The following is a 25,410-nucleotide window of genomic DNA, read 5'->3' on the forward strand; positions in this document are numbered from 1 at the left end:
CTGTACTCCATAAGAAACTTAGTGGCCTAAATCTGAAATCACAAATGCTCCCAAAGACTAAACATACTCACTAATTGTGAATGTGGATAAAAAAGATGTTAACAGTTGTTTTGCATTAGAAAAATATTGGCATTGTGCTGCAGCTGCAATTCCTGCTTGGGTTCTGTAAAAACTTGTCCTGATGACCTGTGCCCTGTTCAGCAGAGGGACCTGAGAGTCCCCTGATGTTGCAGAGAGAGAGAGATGGGAACTGGATGAGCAGGTCTTACCTGACGCTTGACAGGTTGGGTATGTAGTTGTTGAGAGTTTGCAGAGATTTACCATTCCCCAGAATTGATATGGGCCACTCCAAAAAAAAAAAAAATTAGCTTCAACTTCTTGTTTCATCCTGTTTCTAGTAGCTGCTGGCAATCTGACATTTCTTAGTCAGAGCTTGTTTTCCAGGTGAACAGTTCAGCTTCTCAATGGCTCACAGTGATTACTGTCAGTTAGCATGGTGCCACAACAGGTTGTTTGGGCATGAACCCATGTTGTTCTCTTTTGCTCTCTTCCTCCTTGGCTGCAGTGATTATAACAGCCTGAATTACATCTAACCTTTTATTAATACCCACTGTCATGAATCTTTGCAAAGTCACATTCATAGCTCCAGGATACTGAAAACTCTTCCTAATGATAAACCTTGGAAAAGATGCTCAGAATAGGAGCCTAAGCAGACTTGGGCTTCTCTGTAGGCATAGATTTAAAATCTCTGAAAACTGTGGAAAGCATGAAAGACGATGATACAGTTGGGAATTCCTGATGCTAAGCAGTTTGCAAATCACACCACTAGTGTATCAGCAGTAGTACAATGCGTGAAATTAATAGAGCTGCTTTCTGTATATGATGGTGGTAATGAGGGCAGTGTGTAGCTCATTTGAGTTAATTTTCCATAAATATTTGATGTCCCTTTAAAAATCACCAAATTCTCATTTAGGGGTTAAAAAAATAGAATTGAGTTAAAAAAAAAAACAAAAAAAACCACTCAGCAGCTCTCAGCACTCAGTGTGACCAGTCTGGTTTTTGCAGCTGTATTTATTTACTTTTATTATGGTTGCACCTACAGGCAAAGGTATGATTGAGCTCGGCACTGTCCAGATGTGAAGCAGAGACACAGTCTTGCCCTAGGCAATTTGTAATCAGGCTGACAGAGAAATGGATGTGCTAAAGCCCTTTAAAAACTTAGCTAGGACTACAGGCATGCTGACTGTGTTTTAGATGGTGGGATCCTAGTGCTGCTTTGTTTATGAATCTTGACTTCAGTATTATTTCTGCATCCCCAATCACCACCTTGATTTATACGGCTAAAACTCCTAGAAATTTTGGTTATTACTTTCTGAAACATTTTGATTTAGGATCCTTTGGTTCTGTATAAACATGCAATATTGTTTAGTTATCAAAGACAAATTATCTTGCAGACTACAGAGGTCTGTTTGGAGGCAATTTCAGAAGACTAGCCATCCACCTGGGCAATCTTTCTTCTTGAATAAGGCTTATTTTTTGTTTTGGTTTTGGGTTTTTCGGGGATTGTTCATTTGGTGGGGTTTTTTTGGTTTGGTTTTTTTGGTTTTTTGGTTTTGTTTTTTTTTTTTTTTTGTAAATGTAGCATCTTTGATGTCTTTTAAGTCCCATAGGCCCTTTTGTTTCAGTAGCAATAGATGAGTTATAGCCTATTCCTCTACAAACTTTTTCTTGTCTGCTTATTAATTCTCTCAAAGAAATGCCTTGGAGCAAGCTGATGAAGCAAGGTAGATTTGACTGTGAGACACTGTCAGGCAAGAGAGTAAATAACCCTCTCCTTTTTTTTTTTTTTTTCCCCTCTCTCTTATTTTTTTTTTCCTCCTGCCTGTCACTGAACTGTTTGACTTGCAATAAATTATCAAGAACTGTTAGTAAATTAGTATGCCACCTGGGATGGGCTGTTGATTATACAGTGATTTCTATTTATTTTCTGGAATGGGCTGCAATCTCAGATGAGTACTTCTTTCAGGAAACTCACTTGTAGAAATGCCAAAAGGCCATTTTTTCTGGATATAGATTATACTGAGAGTTTTTAATTAACTTTTAATTATGTGAAAGCGGCTCTTCATAACTCCTGCTGTTTCTTTTTTTTATGTCTCATCCTTTATGGCTAACTCAAACCACCCAGCCTCCACCCAGTTAGTTGTGTTATGTTACAGAAAATTTGATGGTGCTTACAAGTTTTTAGGAGCATTACTTCAAATACAATTGATATAAAAGACCATAAATCTTGTTATGCTTTTTATCAGTGGCTAACTATGGTCTAGGGCTGCAATGGATTAAAACATACGTGGTGAAGGATAAGGTGTCCTGGAAAGTCATACTGGAAAGGATTTTATAAACATAAGAAAATACACTATGTTCTTTGCAGGGCTAATACCAACAGGGGAAAAAAAAAAAAAAAAGAACAAAAAGCAAATTTTGAAACAGATCTGAGGACCAGAAAAGGTCATTTGAATGTATTCTAGAACAGAGATGAGCAATTAAACATTCCTAATTATTATAATGGATGCTAGAAAATCAAGGGTGGAATCTCATCCTTCTAATTTAAGAATCTGAGATCCTGCCTCATCAAAACATTAGGGGCTTGGACTACTTGGGGCAGTAGACTCCACTTTACCCAGGCATCTGGCTTTCTCCAGCAAGATACATAGAAACCTCTGAAAAATCTAGAGGGTAATCTAGTCTTCCTAGCTTTACTTCTTGCCCTTCACTATGGGTTGTAGAGAGGGCATCGTTTGTAGAGGACAATGAGGTGGCCTTTGTTGAGACAAGAGCAAGTGTTAGGTGCCTCCACCTACATACCTTCCTTTTCAGGATGGGACTTTCAGAGTCACATTCACTGTGCAGGCTGGAGAAGTGAGCTGATAGGGAACATGTGAAGTTCAACAAAGGCAAATATAAAAAAATCCTCCATCTGGGATGGAATAGCTCCAGCAACTGTACGAATGGGGCTGACTGGCTAGAAAGCAGCTTTGCAGGAAAGATCTGGGATTTCTTGTTGGACTCCCAAGGGCAGAGCAGTGTGCCTTTGCAGCAAAGAAACCCAGCCGCGTACTCTGGAAAGAGTGTAGTCAGCAGGTCCGGGGAAGTGATCTTTCCCCTCTGTTTAGGGATTTTGTGACTGCATCTGGAATAGGTTCTTCAGTTTGGGGCTCCCCAGGACAAGAAAGGCATTGACGTACCAGAGGAAGGCCAGTGGACGGGCAGCTAGATCCAGAGCTGGGGCACAAGAGACACGAGGAGAGGCTGAGGGAGCTGGGCTTCTTCAGCCTTAACAAGGCTCAGGGGAGGTCTTACTGCTGTCTAAAACCAGCTATGCATGAAGCTGGAGTCAGACTCTTCTCAGTGGTGTGGACTGGAGGTAGAGCCAATGACACCAGCTAGAACACAGGAAACTCCAACAGCTTACAAGGAAACAAATTTTTATGATGAGGGTGGTTGAACACTGAAACACGCCATCCAGATTGCGGGATCTCCATCCTTAGAAATGTTGAAGACTGGAGAGGACATGGTTCTGAACTATCTGCTTGACTTGGCCTTGCCTGAAGGAGGAGGTTGGACTAGATGACCTCCGGAAGTCCCTTCCTACCTATAAGTTTGTATTATTCCCTTCTCTTTGGCATTGTAGGAGTTATACTGGACAAATAACTCCCAGTAGCCACATAGCCTGTCCCTTAGCACAACAGACGATCTGAGGAGCATAGGCAAAGGAGAGGGAAAAACAGTGAGATGAGCTGAAGTTCTTACCTAGGAATAAGAATGTGTTCATTTGAAAGGGAAGAAAAGAAGGGAAAGACTGTAAAAACATGCAACTTCCAAGGCAAAGATCTATATTGTAATGCAACACCTGGGCAGTATCCATCTGGGTCTATCAAACACCGGAACTGCATCTCCCAGAACGATGTCTAATTACCCAACTGAGATGAATTGTTTTTATCCTTTCTGTCTGACCCAGTTTATTTATGACTGCCTGTACAGATCTGAAGACATGTATGGGTACATGTTCTGTTTGCTGGGTATGTGCAAGCCATCTGATCAGTATATTTAATCAAAAACATACACAATTGCACAGCTGAGATTAGAAATCGTCTCTGGAGCAGTAAAGCGTTCTTCCCTCTAGTTAACTCTAAGGTACTGAGACCACTGGAAGCATCAGTATAGTGTGATCTTAACATATGCAGTAATGGGATGAAATGCATTATTCAGTCATTGGAAGTAGATGGTACTTTAAACTGAAAGTTTGAAGTTACTTTGCAAAAGGTAGTTTTTTTCATAAGAACAACTCTTACTAATATGAACATTTTTTCATGATTAATACTTTTTTCATTGACAGCACTGTGGGGCAAGGTGAGAGGAGTTGCTTTTTTATTTACTCCTAAAATTCATTTTGTTAATGTGGGGCTGCTTCTAGTAGCCTCATATATAATTCCAAAATGCTTGAGACATCCAACTATTTGTATGGTATCTGGTATTTTCTGCTAACGAAATCAAAATATGAACAATATGGAGATTTTTGAGGAGAATGGCAGAGAGGTTTTTTCCCTTTCTTTGCTGAAATGCAATTGTTCTTGCCAATATATCTTCTTCAATATTTTGTTCTCATTCCTGAATTTCTGTTTTTGTAGCTCCTCCATTTCGCTTTTAAAGCCACATACATATTTTTATTCCTATCCTGTTGGTATTGATGTGAAATGTAGAGGAACTGTGATATATGTAAAGTCTCATAAGAAATTTGTGTTTCAGCCTCAAGAACTAATACAAAAATTTGTAAGTGCCAACCCGGTGGTAAGACTAGTGCTTTGTTTGGATTCTGCTTTAGATGGGATCAGTCCCAGGGTCTGCAAAACGGTCAGTTTGCAAGGTTCCTGCTGACTGAGAACAGAATTGGTACCCCAGGAGTAACCTCAGTCTGATGTTTTTAGAGCTCTGTGTAGCTGTCTGTCTTAGAAGGAAAAATAATGATATCACCTGGATCTTCTTTTTTAGTATCAGCCATAATTCATAGCTGAATCTCTAGCAATATTCTTGCCAAGAGAGAAAGGTCCTGAAATCTTCCTAGCTGCCTTCTATGTCTGTAAATGCCCTGTCAGGATCTGAGCTCTCCAACTTCTCGTTTTCAGTAAAATACTATGTTTAGGAAGAAAAAAAAAAAAAAATCCCCTGGATTAATTACAAAGTTTTCATAAGGATTAAATGTCAGTAAAAGTGAGAGAAAGAGGATTAGTAGAAATGTTTGTGCATTCATTTAATTTACTTTCCTATTCACTTTTCAACTTTTCATTAAAATGTACTGAAAAGAGCCAAAATAACATGCTTGGGAATAAACATAGAAACAATTATGCTTACCCCTAAATTTTACCAACCTAGCAAATGAGCAAAAGAACATTGTTTCTCTTTCTGTCTTGGTTTTGATGACATGCAGCCTTTTTCTCTTTCATATATATGAGAATACATACAGAATTGCCTAAGGTTTAGTAATCACAGCAGTCAGCTGGGAAGATACCAAGACTTGTTCCTACAGTGGCGCATGTGAGTGCTGTAACAACTGATCCACAAAGTCAGTGTTTCTGTCCCAACAAATATTTTCTATCTATGGGCATAAGGTGGAACAGCCCCAGAAGGAATACCCTCTCCCCCTAATTCCCTCGTGGGCCTTAGGAGTCACGCTGGCAAATCTTCTGATGGAAGTTTTCAGCAATACATTTCAGTTATGGCAAAATGATGCTTTTCAATAGAAAAAAATGTTTTATACATCATCTTTCAAAAGCTCCAATCAACACCTATCCCAAGTAGACCTGGAGAAAACTAGCGCAGTGAGCGCCAGGTATGTGCATGTACTATAACCCTACCTCAATATCAAATGGATACTTTACAACTGCAAAAATCTAAGCTCTGATGGAGAAAGGTTTATTATCTACAGTGCTGCTAGAATCAGGCACAGCAGTACTGTATGCTTCCAAATATAAAAGCTCTATTCTTCAGTGAAGTCCTTTTTCTATTAATGAGATTTGCCCTAATGGGACCAAAAATTACTTTAAAAGACATTTCCTTTCTGCTTTTCAAGGGCTTTTTTCCAGTCCATTTGGACTGGATATCAAAGATAAGGGGAAATATTTCAATAGCAAGAGCTTTTATAATTAAGCTTTGTAGCCTACGTAATGGAGATATGGCCAAATTCAAGTGAAAAATAATTACTGTTTTTCCAGGGTTTGCTTCTGCTGCTCTGCCTCCCTTTCTTCTCCCCCTTCCATTTTCCCCTTCAAAACCACATAATCAGTTGTGCCTTACGTATGAAAGATTTGCTCAACGCAGCTCTTTCGCCCAGTTTTGTATTTTCCCCTGTGGTCTAGGAGAGAAGAGCTGTTCAATCTTTAACTAAAGCCAGACCTCCATTAAGGAGAGCGCCTACAGTTCTCAAAAGGAAGCAGGTGCTTCCTGAAGTCTAAGGACGTTAATAACTCCCTTCATAGTGCCAGCTACCCCTTGAGGTATGGCAATGGACAAATTCAAAATACAATATGAGACACATCTAAGAGACTTTGTAGATGATGCTAAGATGCGCATCACGTTTATTGTTTTTTCGCTCTCCAGGAAGCTCTCCCAGTCACTAGAGCCTTTCAAAGCACTTGGTGATTTCAGCCAGCTGCTTCAGCAACTTTGGATGTAACCCATCTGGTTGCATGAACCTGTGTGTATTTGCAGATGTATATATGCACACGCGCGCACACACACACATATATATACACACACATGCACATACACACATACATCTCCAAGTTTGGAAAATGCTACTTATTCTATGATTTGTAACAGAGTTGTTAAGTACATTCATCTCTATAAGAAGCTCTCTATAGAATTGGGAGAGAGAGGAATAGAGGTGCTTGAAGTTGATGCTTCAACTCATGTTAGGGATATCTTGTGAATGTTATGGGATGGCCTTTGGCTGCGAGAACACCAGGAACCTGTTGAGTATTTAGGATTGGAGGGGACAATTTGTGCAAAGTGAGATTCCCCAGAGTAATGTTTTGAGAGCTCCCTTTTCCAGTCTTCCCAGAAAATCCTTATGCAGCCTTATAATAGAACTGAGTTTCATGATAAAAGACCAAAAGGCACACTTGTAACATTTTTAAGACAGTTGAGTGTTTCACCTATTACACAAGATGATGAGGTCCTGATCAATCTCATATGACTCATATTTTTAACCACCACAACTGCCTTTCCTTCATGTTTTCTCTCTGTCCACTAATTACCATCCATGTAAGTTCTCTTTGAGCTTAGTGCAGTTTTTGCTGTTGACAAAGTAATGGCTGGCAACTAGGAACTGCTTGACCTGTTTCTTCATTAAATTAGATCAACACACATATGCAGTCATTTGTTGTGCATCCATTATGCTGTTTGGGAAGCATTGTTTTATATTTTTGCTCTGTGATGTCTTCAGGCAGAAAATATTTGCAGGTTTATTGGAGGTCTCCAAAATAATGTCTTGAATTAGATTAGTCTGTGAATGCCCAAACTAAAAAAGTTCAGCGTGTGCCTGTTCTGTCTGGGAAATACTAACGTTTGTGGAGAAGTCAGTGAGAAAGAATGAAACTTGCCCATTTCTGCTGTGCAATCCAACTCCCTTTTTTTCCCTTCAAGTCACACAAAATGTCCTTATTTTATGGGCAATATAAAACCTGGTTAGGGAACATTCCCCTGCTGTGGCAAGAATTGGCGCTGTGCCTCCCCCAGTGCCGTTCCCCACTCAGATTGCTGATTTTGAGCATACTGGGAAGGAGTATCTGATTTAGTTCCTGGTATACTGGAGTACATAGTTTTAAGTGATACCATTTGAACATGTAAAGATATCAATGTGATGATCATCCCACAAAACATCTCAACATTAAGTTTTGCTCTTTTTAGATGTAGGGACTGTACAAAGGGTACATTAAATGATCACTTTTGCTGAAGACTTAGCAATAGCCAGCCTAACATTGGACCTTGCAGGAAGACCAAACAACTCTCTTGTTTTCACTTTAAACAAAGACAAAAAAAGTACTATCTGTAACAAATAGTATTAGGTTCCTTTATGTCAGTCTTAAGTATCTAATAACGCTTCTGTTCCTCTCAGTGTAAGTTCAGCCTGTGCCAAGAGATCCACTGGTTATATTAAAGATATTCCGTATTAATTAACTACTTGCTCATAACAGTACCAACATATTTTGCAGAGGATAGACAATGTATGTGTATCTTGGCTCTGCAAGTTAGGTGCAAATAACACTAGAAAAATTAGCTATTAAAGAAAGGACTGTCTATGATGATGTTGAGTACTGTTTCTCCTCTCCCTCTGCTGTGACCTTTGGCATATTCACACCTCTCTCAGTATACTGCAGGAATACCAAATTTGCTTAATATGTGCCAGTTTTTTACAATACCTTGGGCTGGCGGCATGAGTTACTGCTCTGAAATGTTTTTGAACAGAGCATTCCTCATGAAAATTTGGCCTGCCATTCTAGTCATGTGGCAAGAATTTTCTGGTTCCAGCAGGTTAGAGATGGATGAGATTTGTTCCTGTGGAGGAAGAGGTAATGATCAAGCTTGCTTATCCTACCCGACACTTCTCTAAATAAGAAGACTGAAGAATTGAGCTGTAATTGGTATCCCCTAGAGAGCTGGCATAGTGAGCATCTTTGAGGTGTTATAGAGATCAGGCAGATGTAGACATATGCAGGTTGCCAACAAGTGCAGCAGGCCAGTATTTTTCAGGCTGGTCATCAACATCAGTCAGAACTTTTGTAGCTGTTTCTCTGTGGGCATTCATTATTATGATATGTAACCACCCTTAAACTTGCTTCCACTATAGTGAATGCCCTAGAGAAAAGCCAACTATTTCAAAACTATTTCCTTTTACGATCAGATTATATTATTTCAGGCTTGCCTAGTTGCAGTGCGAACCAGTTGTTCTCTGTCCAGTTGCTCTGAACACATTTTTCTGTTAAGGTGCTAACTCTGATGTTCATTCCCTCTTCAGCACGTCTCCTGTGTTACCAACTGCTCTAGTTGGTAACCGGCTCATTTTAAGATCCTAACCTCTTAATATTCGCTCCACATCCTAAAATACCTAATATGTTGCTGGTACTAGATAAATAATATTACAGCTTCAGTTGTCATATTCCAAATGATTAATGAGCTGACCACAACACAGGGGAGATGAAATTGTAATACATGCTTTCCATTAGCCCCACCAGGATTGCTTCACATGGCCTTTGATTGCGTCCCGAGATTATGTGATCAGTGTAGCGGATATTTCTCAGGAGCCATCCTTAACATTCCCACCTTCCCTTCCCTTATGGTGGTTCTCGTAGAGACTAGTTGCTGTTTTGAAATGCATCTGTGTGACAGCTTGGAAAGGGCTCTTCAAGAGAAAGTAAATACGAATTCTAGAGAAGGCTGTGAATGCTTATCATGAAAAGTAATATACTATTCTGGGATATATGTACATTCATGTATGTATGTATTCCATCAACATGCATTTACGCAAATCAGTTGCACACACAAGCTGATTTTCTAGCTCTTGTTAATTTTCAGTGATTCATTAGTGATTAAATTCACTAATAACTAACATTTGTGAGGAGTGATTTTGGGTGCAACTTCCAGGGAAAAGCTACAAGATTAAACTGCTATTTGGAAGGCATTTTATTTTACTCTCTGCTTGGAATTAACCCTGGGTTGATTCTTCAGATATTGTTTTTACCACTATGAGAGTAAAGGGACTATATTTCACTCTGCAGCTTTGCAACTCATGAGTGATCAGGTCTTTCATACCATCCAAGATAAAAATCATAACCCTTGGCAGTCTACTTTGTGTGTTTTATGAATGCCATTTGAGAAGCAACATCTCATTTACAATGGGGACCAGGAGCTAGAATAATTTCTGTATCAGCCAAGCATATCTAATAACACATAAATAATGTAAATCATAAAAACAAGAAAAATAGATGAGTTAGTTACTTAATCTGAAAAATGTTGAGGGTGTGACTGCAGTGCTGTGAAGCTCTATGAATACTGCCCTGAGATTGGCAGTACTGCCACAAAGAATATTTATCTTCAAAACTCATGTAGGCATGCAGGTTTATGTGATGGTAGCACTAGGAGTTTAGTGCTGCCCTGTGCCCAGCAGCCTTGTCTCCAGTTTAGTTAAGAACCTTCATCTAGGCATTAGCATGTTCTTAATGGAAATTAATTGACCTTAGTGGGGATGGCTCATAAGTTTGCATTGTTAAGGTTTTTGCTGTAGTGAGTCCAGCACTCTTTAGGATTGAATCCCCAGAGCCAAATCCTCTATGTCCAGCAGGAGTTCAGTCTACTGGAGGGGACTGAAGAGGTGTAGATTGTTCCTGGGCATGCTTGGCCTCTCAGTGCATGGCTACTGTGTGCTTAAATGAAGAGTGTCCATATTTTGATTTCTTAGCCCAAAGGAGGTTTTTTCCCTCAAGGTCAGTTTAGAGTGCTCAGGAATATGAAGTGTCTTGATTTCTGACCACATGCAGGATTATAGAATTAAAAAATGGTATGTCTCATCTCTCTCACCACTTACTGCAGAAATCCCCTGTGGCAAGTCAGATGCTGTAAGTCTAGAAATTTCTTTATGATGGATATTTTGACTTTTTTTTTTTTCATATTTTAATACTAGAGAAACGGGAAGGAAAATAAAAGCTAGAATTAAATTTAAGATCAGTTGCTGCAGCTGAAAGAGACAACACAATTGTAATATGTTAGAAGATTGCCTTGTTTTAGAGAAAGTGCTGATTAAGATCAAATTTATCTTGAGTTTACATTTTGATTGGGCCTAAACTGAGGGGAGGGGGTTATATTTCAGACACAGTGCAAATGATGCATGTTAATATCCTGTGTTTATTGCCACTTGAAATTACAGCATAGCTTTGAACTGCTGCCAAATCTACAGTTAAGACTCCCTAGTAATCACTATGATTATTCCAAGTCTTCATGGTAATAGTGGAAGCAGTATGATACTTAAGCTACTGTAGCCTAAGCTGTCAGAGTATTTTTATCCTTTGGGGCTCAGATTGTGATTCCACCCAGTAGAGGGAATGGTTAGACATGCACATTGGCAAATGAATACTGAAAGAGAGATTAAATAAATTGATTTAATTATATTATTTTCAGATTTATTTGGCTTTTCTATTGCCTCCTGCCTCACTAACTTTTCCTGAAATGAGGAAAAGCATAGCTTTTCTTTATTTTTTTTGAATGCTTTAATTCGTATATTGGCATGGTGTAGTATTTTTCATTTATATTAGAAATATTTTTTGCTTTCCTCCCTGTTGATCTATACTATATCCTATTTCTACTCATTTTCTTTACAATCCATGGGATAGTTCATCTCCTTGAAACATTCTTTTACCTCCGCTTAACTATTGGAAGTTGTAGATTTGCATCTGATCTGAATGTATACACATGTGTTGTTATGGTTTATTTAGCTGATGGGAGATTAAGAAGTGAGGTCGGGGATAAACAGCAAAATATGAAGTTACAATTTACTAAAAAAAAATTAGAAGAGTCTCACGAGAGGGAGAAATGCTCTGTGAAAAGTTGTTTAAAAGACGCTTAAGTGAAATTTAGGTGTGATTAAAATCTGTTCTGATTTTTGGATACACAATTATTCAACCAAGTAGTTGTTTATTTTGAGTTAAAACCCTCAGTGATCACTGCTAGTCAGCTCTCCAGATAGTCTGTCCCAGTTGCATCTCTTCATCAGTTGCTAGCAGGAAGATTTTGCTATTTGTTCCACTTACAAAGTAAATAAAACTTATTATGGAAAGCATTTAATGTGGGTACAATATTTACTCTGGAATATTTTCCTCAATAAGTAGCGTTAGCTAGAAGGCAAGTCTGAGCACGCAGTGTGTTAGCTGTGGGAAGCAAATCTGTATGCCTGGCACATAATGATCAGTTTAAACTATTGAAATATAAATCAGAACACTGGGTGAAATTCAAAAATATTGCATTAAATGAATTATGATGTGTGTGTAGATAAAAGTATAGTTAGGGATTCTGCTGTATATGCTTAGATGTCTACAATCTTTGGGCTATTTTTTTTTTTTTTTCTGATAGATTTAACTCTGAAGGACAGCATTAGCAAATATCATAGCATGTTTACATTTTTCGCATGACTTCAGTTTCTAGAATGATGTTCTCTGCAAGCTGCCCTTGGGTCCTCATGAAATTTAGATGTGCCTATACTCAAGGCTCATTAACAGTGAAAATCACTTCCAAGTTTATAAACCTAATTCCTTTATTATTTTGAAGTCAATATTTTGGTATTTTTGGAAGCATAAGATTTATTGATTCAGAAAAAGAAAGCAAGACAAGAGCGCTATAGTCCAGAGATTACTGTTCTATACAAGTGCAGTTTATGCCTTTTCTGGAATATATGCCATACTGATTTCTTGTCTTAGTTGTATTCATTTTTAAAAATGCTAACAGGAGAGAATGAAAATAATGATATTTACAGAAAGTGTCATTTGGATTAGAAGGCTGTATCCAAAGATATTAAGCTTTCTATATGGACTTACTGCTGTACACTTGTAGTGATACAGCATGGAAGGACTTGTACACACTGCAAACCAAGCATGGGTCTCAGACCAGCCTTGTGCACGCGTGAACATGGCTGGACACAAGCTTCTGCAGGAATTGTGGATCTCGCACTAGTTGCTCACAGCCTTGCTTGTGGAGTTTACTTTAGCATAGGACTGTGTCCTCCTTTCTGTGATCTGGTCAGGAACCAACAGGATTGAGTGCTATGTAGCTTGCTCGGCATGCAGATAGTTTGAATTCATTTATTTCCAAGAAAAACTAGATGTTTTGAGCCTGAGTTACAGATGGTAGTGTGGTGACGAAAGTTCAAATCTCTGTGCCGGGCATAAATGCCTCTTTATTCCACCTTGCAATGCAAGCAAAGGGACAGGGCAGCACATGATAGCACATTTTAGAGTTGGTGTCATGCCCTCTGTGGAAAACTTGCCAAATGTGTGTTACAAGAATCTTTGAATGCTATATCTAGGCCACCAGCAGCATACTTGGAGAGTATATAGTAATGAATTAAACAGATACTGTTTGAAGAGTTTACCAAGAGACAGGAAGCCATTGGATACAGTAGGAGTAAGAGATGGCATTTGTGAAGGTGTCATTTATAGAGGTTGTCCAATAAAAATGACACAGTTTCCTACTCTTGAGTAAAGTATATCATTAAAAAAATAGCAAGGTTATGGGCTGTTATCTTGCTCTTCTTACTGACCTAGTCACACAGCTAATAGAAGTAGGTTTGACTTAATATATGCTTTAGTGTGGGGTTTCCGCAGTGGACTATGGATCCTGAAGTACGTGCAATTCTCTCTCTTGTTCAACAGTGTACTTCAGTATGTGCCCCATTTTAGGTATATGAAAGCTATGCAGAAATTAGTGCAACTGTGTATGTGCTTTGAGTACAAGTACACATGCTTAAGTAACCTGTCAAATTAGAGCATCTACAAATGTCCTATTTATAGTTTTTCCCCCAAGGCCAATTGCAGTAAAAACTCAGTCCAGATGTCATAGCTCTGTAATTCATTAAAAATTTCAAATTTTTAACTTCAGCTTTACTCTAAAAAAGTGACTACATAAAAATTGTACTTTTGTCTAAAGTATTTCCTTCTCTGTATTCACATGATTGTAATTCTGTTTGCATAACTTGTTGCCATTTATCTCTGTAAGCAATTTACAGTCACTGTATCATGGTGATTAGGACTCTGTGGTGTCTTCTGCATCGTTTGCTGAATATTCTAAATACATTTTGAATTCAGGATTTTTTTTTTTTAATTGTTTTTGAAGTGTGAGCCAAATAGAGCCCAGCTGGACTTTGAAAATCCATGTTTTGCTTGTAGGCTATCAGTTCATAAAGGCAACTTTTTGAATGCAAACTGGGCCTGTTTGATCTAGAAAGACAATAAAAATGGATCCTCACATTGGCATTGTTAGAACCACACTATAACATGCAGGCCAACTGCAAAAGGTGAAGAAGTTGAAAAGAGTGAAATTCTGATTAAAGGATGTGGGGAGATTTTCTTTGTCACTGAAAGCCTGACTTGAAGATGACACAAGGAGACAGCTCAAGCTGTTACTGTCTTTGAGTCAAGGTATTATCTGGACCTGAGAAGGAAATGCAAATAATTGATTGGTATATTTTTTTTGCATCAAAGTGAATTGCCATTTTACCCAAAATGTGTCAGCAGGAGGAGAATGGTTAAGCAATGGAGATGCTATAAACTAGTTCTTTCTCCTGGGTCATTCTTCTGATATAACAGTGATTATTTTTACATTTAGTATTTATAAAGGCAGCCTCACTAGATAAAGTGATGTATTTATATGGACATGTTAAAATGAATCATTACTAGTATTAACTCTTTTTTTGGTGGCCTCATGAAGTTTGCACAAGGACCAAAATCCAAGGCAGTCATTTTGAGTAGAGTTGAGGAGTGTGATCGATTTGGTGTGACTTGCAAGAGAAGTTATAGAATTTAATATTCACAGATTTGGTCAGGGAAGATTAATAGGATCTTGTAGTCCTTAGATGCTTTTGAGTTTCTTGTCCACAAAATTTTGATAGGTAAGGTATGTACAAAATCTGACATTTACACAAGAAAAATAAGGCTGTGTTGTCTGTTACAGAGAAAAGTCTTCTGAATATATGTTGTTGGTTTTGTCTTTTAGATAATTCTTGTAAGTTCTTCCCATAATGACCGTGACCAAAGCCTTTTCATAAGCACAGATGAAGGAGCCACTTTCCAGAAACAATCCATTACTTTCTTTGTGGAAACCCTCCTTTTTCACCCGAAAGAAGAAGATAAAGTACTTGCTTATACCAAGGAAGGCAAGGTAAAGCTTGACAATACTGCATTTGTTTGAAATTTAGGAGTTACTTTGTTAAGGAGATGTAAAACAGTTATGATATGCTGATTAGTGTTGGGTTTTATGAAATGTCAGTTGTCCAGAAGGGAACCACATTTGGTTTTTGAGAGACTTATTTAAATATTTATTGTATTCATGTCCAAATCTTTGTTTTTACATTAATTTAAATCCTGGCATTTTCAGTTGATATGGATATTGGTAATATTGCCCCTCCTTATAAAGTGACCATAGGCAATTGCTCTGTAATTTATAGTGTAGTAGAAAGTTAATGAAGCTGAAATAGTGCCTCCAAAGGCCATTCATGGGATGTAAAATAAAGTAATAAAAAATAAACTGCACAGTTGTACAGCAGAAGAGGATTTTGGGAATCACTGAATCTGTAGAAATGTAGAATAATTCTCTCTCATTATGTATTTATACCACTTTCAGATTCAGGAGTTGTATCATGTGGTTTGTAAATTTTGACCATCTTTCAGATTTCTTCTGGTTAATTTATAAAGTCATTTTTCTGGATGGGTTAGGCTAAACACTGATGAGTGAGCACACAGTCTGTAAGTGTGTAGTTCATCTCTTTTTCACGATGCCAAAATTGCAGCTGTAAAGTCACTGTGATTCTGGTCCTAGTAGTGGTCTTGACTCACCTCCATCGTTACTCCTGTTATAAGCTGAAATTAGATAAACTCTAGCCCTTTTTAGTCCTTGTCAGACTTAACAGAAGGTTTATATTTAGGTGGTGAGAGTAGTCAGAGCGAGTTTTTGATGCTGCAACCAAATACTGCACTGATTTCAGTGATGTTATATCAAGTCATCATCCTTTGGGATGTTTTCTGGGATATATAAATTAATAGCTGATCCCAAAACAATTCATGTTTACAGGAATTTGCAAATAAGGATAGAACTAGAACAAAAAATAGAGCAAACCAAACTCAGTCACAAATTACGTGAAATATTTTACTTAGCAGCTTCAATTTGAAATCCTAACACAATTACAAATGTGTTGAATGCATGTGACATAAACAAAATACTTCAGGGAAGCTGGAAGTTATGAAAAGCCTATCTTATGAAAAGCTCTTTTTTCACTTTGACTTTTGTTTCTGATGACACACATAATTCCTGAATTTTGTATAGGTAGAATATCAAATGTCTTGAAAAAACTAAATGGCAGAAACTTTAAGTGTAAGAGTCCAAAGAAGTGTATTGAAGATGTTGACCAGCCACAAGTGGGTAGAAATATTTGCCAGGAAAGAGAAGGGAGTGGGAGCAGGAGCACCAAGTGAAGCATTTTCTTTGTGTTTTGATGAATTATGCGTGATAGGGAGGTTTTCAGGAAAGTCATACTTGGATCATCTTCTGAACTGAGTGATGCTGCTATTTGCCACATTTAAAATGTGACTGGACAAAAAATCTTCAGAATATTCAGTAAAAAATAGCTCTGCATTAGTAGCAGGAAGGGTTAGGCAATCTGATAGACTTTTCTCAGACTTTCAATATGACACCATAAAGACTTACTGGACAAGTCCTACATCTTTACGTAAGATGTGTAGGAATGAAGGATGCCTTTGACTATAACTGGGTCAGTAACCTGCTTAAATTTTGTATAAGTTTTGATATATTTGGCCTAGCGGGGTGAGGAAGGTGAAGTGATGTTGGCAAAGGAGGAGCTGAAAATGCAAATTGCAACTTGACATAAAAAGAGGTCACTGTACTAAAATCAATGGTTTTGAGAGACAGTGTTGATCTGAATTTGGCCTATGGAGATGGTATACTCTAGGTTTTTGAGTTAAGTAACTTTACCTTCACTGAAAGAAAGTAGTATCGGGATGTAACAATCTGAAACTCAGGAGAAGCCGTTACCTCCTGTAACTCAAATGATTTCTTAAAAAGGCACTTTTGAAAATACAAAGAATACAGGATCACATCCTTCATAAATAGCAATCAGGCTTCTCTGTCTACTGGAGCATCACGGCCTTTCTCACAACTTCTGATTTGATTTAAGGCTTATTTTATATCGCAAAATATGCGTTGTTCTTTCATTCAGAACCCTAGATTTTGTTTAAATAAAGCTCTAGCCTCTAGCTGACACTATAAATGAATACAAAACCAGTCAATGTGGTTGGATTAATCCATTTACTGCCGCAAATCTGTATTTTCTTTTTCTGGCTACCTCAGTTATAATGAATAACAATCAGCTACTCACTGAGTCTATATAAGTGCTTCTAGATTTTTTTAGAACTTAACAGGGATGCAGTAGATTTTAATTGTTCATTTAGAAGCTGAAAGGATGAAAAAATAGCAAAAGTGAGAAAAGCATTTTCATTTTTTTAAAAAAGTGATTCCTCACATTTATTACATGGGTGGCAATAAACAGAATTATAACATCTATTAGATGTGTTTGCTGAAGCCAGAGATTTTAGCTGTCCACTAATATAACTGTTTTCACCTCATATCTAGTCTCATTTAGTAGTTTTATCATATGCACCTGTTAAAAACCAAAACATATATGGGTCATTTTTTTGATTAAAGGAAGTTGAATGTATGCATAAGTTAGTTACATGTTGTTTTTTATTTATTTCAAATAGTGCATCAGTTAAAAATTCCTCTCAGTTTGAATATGCCTTATCAGTCCTGCTTCACTCTCCCTTACAGTAAGATTGCAAGGGCTTCCCCCTACACTAAACCAAACTGTTCATTCATAAGCTCCCAGGCTTCAGTCTTAAATATGTGTGAGGGGAGGTAGTTTGGGTTTGGTGGTGGGGGTTTGGGTTTGGTTTGGTCTTTTTTGGCCCCTACTGCACTGGCATCACTGTTCTAATGGTTGGAATCTTCTCTCATTTTCTTCTGAAATTCATCCATGAAAAAATGATATCCCTTTGTTCATGTGCCAGTGTTGTCCCTCATCCTAAATAGCTCTTTTCCCTCTTGCCAGGAACCTCTGAATTCTTGGCTTTCTTTGCAGCTTGGACACCAGGGTTAGGGCAGTGCCTTACAAGACCATCTCTTCCAGATTTATAGCAGTCTGCTGAGGCAGGTAACTAGCTGAGCAGGGCCCACCCTTTTAGAAAGATGGTCAAACCAATAATTATCTTTTCTGTAATGCCTGTGGTGACAAATGTTTGAAGAATTGGCTTAGGTTCTCCATCCTGCACAATCTAGCCCGTTTGAAGCCACATCTCTCCTTCCCAGGCGGTTGCACCAAGCTATATGCCATAAAATACACGGCAGCAAACCCTAACCCACATAATAAAACTAAGATCAGAAAGTTAGCTGGCAAATCAGGAACCTGGCTCTGCAGCCCCATCATTAAAGTATTTAGATCTGAGGTTGAAGACTTTGATGCCTGATCATTCCTGTCTGTTGACTGGGTGAATGCTAATGTAAGCAATCTGAGTCCTGATTGTGGTTTCTTACCTGAACTGTGGTCTACCTGCTTTAATTGAGCATGCAGTGGAACAAAGCCCAGCTGTTGTGAAGCGCAGAGTAACTGGGAAATACCATTTTATCTCTAATTCAAATTTTAATAAATTTACCTATAGAGCTTATGCTGAAATAAGCTACCTCAGTGTTTTCATATTAATATTGCTGGTTTTCCATAATAAAACATAATACATAATCGTGGTTTTTTTTTTTTTTTCTTCATTTGTCATTGAACGTGTCATTTTAAAACAAAAACATTTCTTACTAGTCCTCATAAGACACTTTCCTCCAGAACAATCAGAGGCTGAACTGGTGACTTATTCCCACATCAGAACAGTTTTACTTGCCTTTTTTTCCCTATTAGAGATATTAAGAGAAAACAGATCATATGTAAATTGGATCAAATAAGAAGAGCATACAGATAGCAGGGGGCTTTAAAGCTGTCTTTTTAGAAGTCCAGTAGATATTTCCTATTTTAACTGGAGGAAACACATTATGAAGGCAAATGCTGAAGCAGGGAGATTTTTGAATAGCTATTTTATATCCCGCTTTATTCTGGGGAAAACAGCTTTCACCTGCGCTCTCAATATTCATCCATCTCATTAGCATTTGGTTTTATACCAGGAGTGAACTGTTCAAAGGGAAGGTGGAGCCGGAGTCCTCCTCCTCCAGGCCATCTTCTGCATCTCTGCTGAGTGACCATTTCTCATAGGTCTCAAATTGGTATCCATGAAGCAAGCCCTTAAGTGTATCTCTCCTCATCAAATCTCTTAGGCATTTCTGTAATATCTTTTGGTCCTATTTTAGCAGAGTTTTAAAACCATTGACTTCCTAGCTTAAGTATTTTTGGTGGAATTAAGGCTTGAAGCATAAAGGGAACACTTGTGCTTGTTTGGTCCTTCTTCCCATTCGTTGACAAGAAAAGTGTCCTTTTACTGTCCCTCTTGTGTAACCATGCTGAGGTAAAAAAGAATCTGACCCCAAATGAACTGTGAATTGTTTTCATGGTAAACAAGAAGACATTGTCGCTGAGTTTTGTTCATTATAGATTATATTTAAAAGATTTTCTCTATGAAAGGTTATTACTCTGAAAAACATTGTAGCAGGTTCCTGGTAATGACTTCTTTTTTTTTTTTTATTGGTGTGCATCTGTCATTTTAATAGTGACATAGGACCTGTCTTCAAAGATGTACATCACTAACAGTTTCCTATCATCTAATTCTAATTTTATTTTTGTTTTTCTTTGGTAGGTTTATGTATCTGTTGACTTGGGGAAAAAATGGATCCTTCTGCAGGAACGAGTTTCAAAAGATCATATTTTTTGGTAAGAATTCTGTTGTCTTCCAAATAAAAAATGAACAGCAAAAGTATTTCATTCTAATCAAGAAAGATGTTTCCAGAGGTACTGATGGGAACAGTATGATCCTTGGCGTCTTTTACAGATTGAGTATGTCAGTGTTGCTGCATCCACTATTGCAAATTCATACTCGTGCCAGTGATTATACTGAGTGTCAGCACATATAAAGGTCTGAATCTATGGAGCCCAAGATTTAAAGAGAACTGTAATGTCCAATGAAATTGCTCTTCGTTTTACTGGTGAAATTGATCTTTAGAAAGGAGACCAGTCTTTTTGCAGAGAAAAATCTGTAACGTTTTTTTAAGAGAGGTTGAATCAGACCTGTTAACTGGAGTCATATATAAACTTACACTATTAAGGAAACTGGTGAAAAATATTACTTTATTGAGTACACATATATCAAACGATTTCATTTTCAGCTCAAATATTTTGCAGTCTCTCAAAGTGTTTAAGAAGTGATTTAAGCAGGTTGACAAAATGCTTGAAGAATAAGTCAATGTCTGTTTTTTTTATACAAATGAAATTAATTTGAAAAGTGTATAACTTCTTTTATACCAAAATTAACCTTTTGATAGTATTTTTAATTGATTTTGCATTTAAAAATGGTCAATTTGTACACTCAACATTTATCTGATTTCTACTGAAAAGGCCAGAGAATTCCCCCTTTCACATTTTACTTCAGTGTGTAAGCATGGACTGTGCATAACTGTATCATTACCAATAATTGGTATTTTTTACTACAGAATTAGTCATAACATGGTAGACACTTCTGTTCCCTAAATGACTTTTGATTTGAGTTTTAAAAGGACTCTGATCCATGTCAGTTACGTAAAGTATAATTATCCATGTGTCTACGGAGCAGTATCTGGCTTTCAGCAACGTTTTGTGGTTTGCTAGCGGTGTTGCCAGTATTGAAATGGATTTGCCTGACCTTGGTTGCAAGATTTGCAATGTGTTTGGCATTCATGCTGTGATCCTTCTTGTTCTTCACGTAGTTGCTTTTCTCTTGAGTTGAAATAGATACTCATCCTGGCCGTTCTCAGGGAAAAGCAAAACAAGGAAAACCCCAACCTGCTTAAACTGCTGGTGTAGAGGTTACAAAGCATGCAGAGCTGTTACGGTACCTGCAGATACATTGGCCACTGGCCCAAAATGTAACTTGGCGGGTCCAAAGGTGTGCTGGTGCACGTGCTGCTGCTGAACCTGGCCAGGGGGAGGTTGTGACCCAGGGCAGGGACATGTGGATAGGTTAAACCCTGTTTGGAAGAGCTGGGAGCACAAGACTTAACCTGCCCTGCTGCCCTGATGGTGTAATTATCCCTGGCCATATCAAGCTTTTTCACACTTCCAAGTGCCTCTTTTTCAATCTGCAACCTACTTACTGTCCATACTTTTAGAAAACCAGCCTGCAGTTGGTTTGTAGGAACACCTGTCTGATTTACTCCAGTATGTCTCAGCCTTTTCTGCAGAAATACTTGAGTCAGCCTGACACTTTCTGCTTACTTGCTCCTGCAAAATATAGCCTTATTGAAGAACTTATTTCTACACAGCAGCTGGAGTTTCATAAGCAATACACTTTACAGGTCTCTTAACTACCATGTGAAAGGGTATAATCATTTAGAAGTAACACAGTGGGTCAGAAATGTTATGTCTGCCTTATAACTGATTTTTCCTTAGCAAGACTATACAGGGTGTAAATCAGGAGGGCATGTGTTGCTCTGTCTTTAATCAAAGAAATTTTTCAAATGTATCAGGTCTGAAAACCGTCAAAGTCACTAAAAGGTAAGAAAGAACAGTGAAATCCTCTCTCTTGCAGACTTGTTTAATGATGTTTTTCTTATTTTAGCACACTTAAATTATGAAAAATGTAGCATACCACTGAAATATGTGTCAGTTTTTGCTCTGACTCAATCTGTCATTTTTTTTTGTATGTAAGAATTAAAGACAGCAAGTGCGTGTTTAATATTAAGTCCGTATTTTGCTGTGTTTCAGAATCCTTATGTTCCCTTATATCATTCAGACACAATTGGGGAAGTGTCCTGGAGCTTTGATAGGAATAACTCCCATGTAGTACTTCAAAGTCATAGTTGTTCATAAACATCACATTCCTCTCAGATAAAAATAATAAATTATAAGAGTCTGTATGTTTGTAACGATTGGAAATATTTTCTAGCTTTTTGTTTTCCCCTTTTCTCTACATAGACCATTCTGATTTCTCTCAAGAACTGTATCAGCCAGCAACAGCATGGATTTGGAGCAGAAGTTTAGTGCCTCATCAGTACCAAATGATCCTTCTCTTAAACTTCCATAGAAATATGTTTTACTTCTAATATCATATAGGACATTGTAATATATTAAGAATCTGGTGTGAGTGGAGGGTTGGACCTGATGGCCTTCCAGCGGGAGTTACTCTGTCGTTACATGAAACTTTCCACTACTTTATGGCCTTCATCACCTAAGTTATCTGAGTGCTAGATAGAAATACGTATTTGTGTAGTTTTCAACAGATGTAAGAATAATATAGGCTTTGTCATACTTTGACTATTAGGACACTAAGTTCAGTATTGTTTTCTTGGCAATATATAACATCTGATGTGTTAAAGATAGGTGAAATTAATTCAAACTAATTGTACATCTCACTATAAATGAGGGTATGTGTCCTGCTGATGCTGGCTGGTTGTGCCAGGAACATTTCACTGGGCAGATCTTTAGCAGATGTTTCGTCTTTGGTTTCAGTTGAGCTTTGCCACTGAGGTTGATAGTATAGCCTGAGATTTTTATTTCAGCCTGGTAACTACAAATATTATCAGTCATAATATTTTCCTGTGCTTTGTACAAACAATTTTTTTCCTGTGCCTCCGTCAGCAGCCAGATCTTCATGCATTTCCTGAAGAAGCATTTTTTTCTTTACTCGATGAAAATCTAAATGCAATTAATTTAACGGGATATCTTATGTATTTATATTAAGGGAAGGTCAGTAGGGACTGAGTATTTTAAACTATTTATGTTCAGATCTTATACTGTAGGTTTATGAGGAATATATTAAAATAATCTGCTAGGCTTTATTTGCTTTTCAAGTGTTCTGGACCATCCCTTAAATTTCTTTGCAGATTTAATGTATGGAATTTGGTCTTTCATGATAGTGGAACTAATGGAAAGATTATTGGTATCGGTGGAAAGTGTACACTACCATCTCTATTTTAGGAGCACAGAATATTTTCTTCCCATCTGTGATATAGTGTGGCATTGTCTTACCCACTCCCAGCCATTTTCCCAATTTGTTTCATTTATTCTTTTGGAAAGGAAAGTTAACTAATCCTTCATAGCAGTTTGTCTTTTCTTAGCCTCTTAGGATGCAAAACAGGCTTCCTAGAGAGGTGGTCAATGCCCCAAGCCTGTCAGTGTTTAAGAGGCATTTAGACAATGCACTTGACAACACGCTTTAACTTTTGGTCAGCCCTGAAGTGGCCAGGCAGTTGGACTAGATGGTTGTTGTAGGTCCCCTCCAACTGAAAATATTCTATTCTAAGAACAAAAGAGCGGTAGCTAGATGTAAAGATGGTTGCAAAACAGATGAATTGCAGAAATTACTTTTTCTTTGATTTTTTTTCTCATTCAAGTTGAAATGAAAAAAATCAAAATATAGAAAAAAACCTGTTCAGAAAATACGGGAATACTGAAAATAAATGCACTGACATTGTTCATTGAAAAGCTTCTTTTAATTTTTCAAAGCAAAATCATTTAATAAAATGAAATACTAAGTCACACTGTAATTCAAAACAAAATTTCATTTTATAACAACATTTAGAAAATAAATGTTTCTGTACAAATACTAGCTAGGAAGATTCAAATTTCCCCTTTTTTAATGTGAAAAGTTTTATTTTGAGCAAATTCTTGTGCTTTAAAATTAAGAAGCTTTGATTATTTGAAAACTGTGACCAGTTTTACTGCTGCATATTATCTGCAACTGGCCATGCAGTACTGCCCCAATGTAATAATTTCTGTTTAAGGGATGTTATAGTACCCAACCTGCATAAGTATTTTTTCTAGTTCTTGGAGTATTTGTAGGAGGGAATGCAAAGAGATTGCTTTAGAAATAGAATTATATGACCTATCCCAGCCAAACATTAAACACCCACACACCACATGGTATGTAATTGGTTTTATATATCAAGCCCATTTTAAAAAAAGAATGGTGTATTATGTGGCAATCATTGAGAAGAAGAGAGTAGTGCAGTTTGGGATTCCTCCAGCTCTGCTGCTATTCTTCTCAGTCCCCAAGGCTTATGCATCAGTGAAGTTTCTTTTGACTTCCCAAAATAGAGCTTAATAATACATAAGTGAAGAATAGATTGTGAATCAGCTGTCTACACCAACACAAATGTACCCCAGGACAGTAAGTCATGAATCAGTAATTACCAGAGAATCAAGCCCAGCACATTTTCATTATGACTGTGTCTAGAGCCTTAGAAATGCTTTCTCCTCAACTCACTAGGACATGTGGATCCTACGCTATGGGTATCTGTCGCTGTTATTTTTAGCTATAGGTTCTCCATTTTCATGAGAGGTGAGAACATACAAACAAAAAATGATGAGTTTATTTGGGTAGAGCAGTTGTTCTCAGGGGACTGAAGTTCTGTTCTCATCATGAAATCCCACAGGAGTAATCAATCACAGCCATCCCATTACTGCCAAGTGTAGTGAGTTCCTGGCTATTCAAGTGTCAGGTGAAAGAGGGGAATTCAGAGATGATATGCCCTGAAGGGGAGAGAGAAATGCAAAGAGGATTTCATTGAGCCTTTAACATTGAATTTTGTGTGAAAGGCTCTTGTGTGGGAAGCCAAGAGTCTGTGTGGGAAGCCATTCTTACATTTGACTTCATCACTTGGGATGGTATTTGTTTCTATTTCTATCTGTGTGGTGATGTGTATGACTGTATTGGGTTTATGTGGCAAAGTTTGGTAGCAGAGGCATTCAGGACTTCCATGAGAAGAGACCAGGAGCTGCCTGCATGGTGGACAGAGCCAGTTCCAGCTGGCTCCAAGACAGACCCGCTGCTGGCCAAAGATGAGCCCATGAGTGACGGTGCTAACACCTCTGTGATAACATATTTAAGAAAGGGTAAAAAAGATGCACAACAGCAGATGTGAGAGAGGAGTGAGAATATGTGAGAGGAAAAACTCTGCAGACACTGAGGTCAGTGATGAAGGAGGGGGAAGAGGTGCTCCAGGTGCCGGAGCAGAGATTCCCCTGCAAAAGCCCATGGTGAGGCAGGCTGTCCCCCTGCAGCCTGTGGAGGTTAATGGTGGGGCAGATATCCACCTGCAGCCCTGGAGGACCCCAGGCCAGAGCAGGTGGATGCCCGAAGGAGTCTGTGACCCCGTGGGAAGCCCACACTGGAGCAGGGTCCTGGCAGGAGCTGTGGCCCCGTGGAGAGAGGAGCCCAGGCTGGAGCAGGTTTGCTGGCAGGACTTGTGACCCCGCGGGGGACCCACGCTGGAGCAGTCTGTTCCTGAAGGACTGCACACCATGGAAGGGACCCACGCTGGAGCAGTTTGTGAAGAACTGCATCCCATGGGAAGGAGTCACATTGGAGAAGTTCCCAGGCTGGAGCAGGGGAAGAGTGTGAGGAG

General features: G+C 38.2%; 1 protein-coding gene across 1 annotated transcript in view; it reads left to right on the plus strand.

Moving 5' to 3' along the window:
- The window catches only part of SORCS2 (sortilin related VPS10 domain containing receptor 2), a gene marked incomplete at its 5' end in the record, with an annotated part of 571,875 nt that overhangs the window by 448,919 nt on the left and 97,546 nt on the right, over positions 1 to 25,410 (plus strand). Inside the window, 2 exons of the mRNA XM_082314967.1 lie at positions 14,809 to 14,973; positions 19,671 to 19,744. Coding sequence (XP_082171093.1) covers positions 14,809 to 14,973; positions 19,671 to 19,744 — 239 coding nt within the window. The remainder of the gene's footprint in view (positions 1 to 14,808; positions 14,974 to 19,670; positions 19,745 to 25,410) is intronic.

The sequence above is a fragment of the Platalea leucorodia genome, assembly GCF_965183815.1.
Source record: "Platalea leucorodia genome assembly, chromosome: 6".
Classification (NCBI taxonomy): domain Eukaryota; kingdom Metazoa; phylum Chordata; class Aves; order Pelecaniformes; family Threskiornithidae; genus Platalea; species Platalea leucorodia.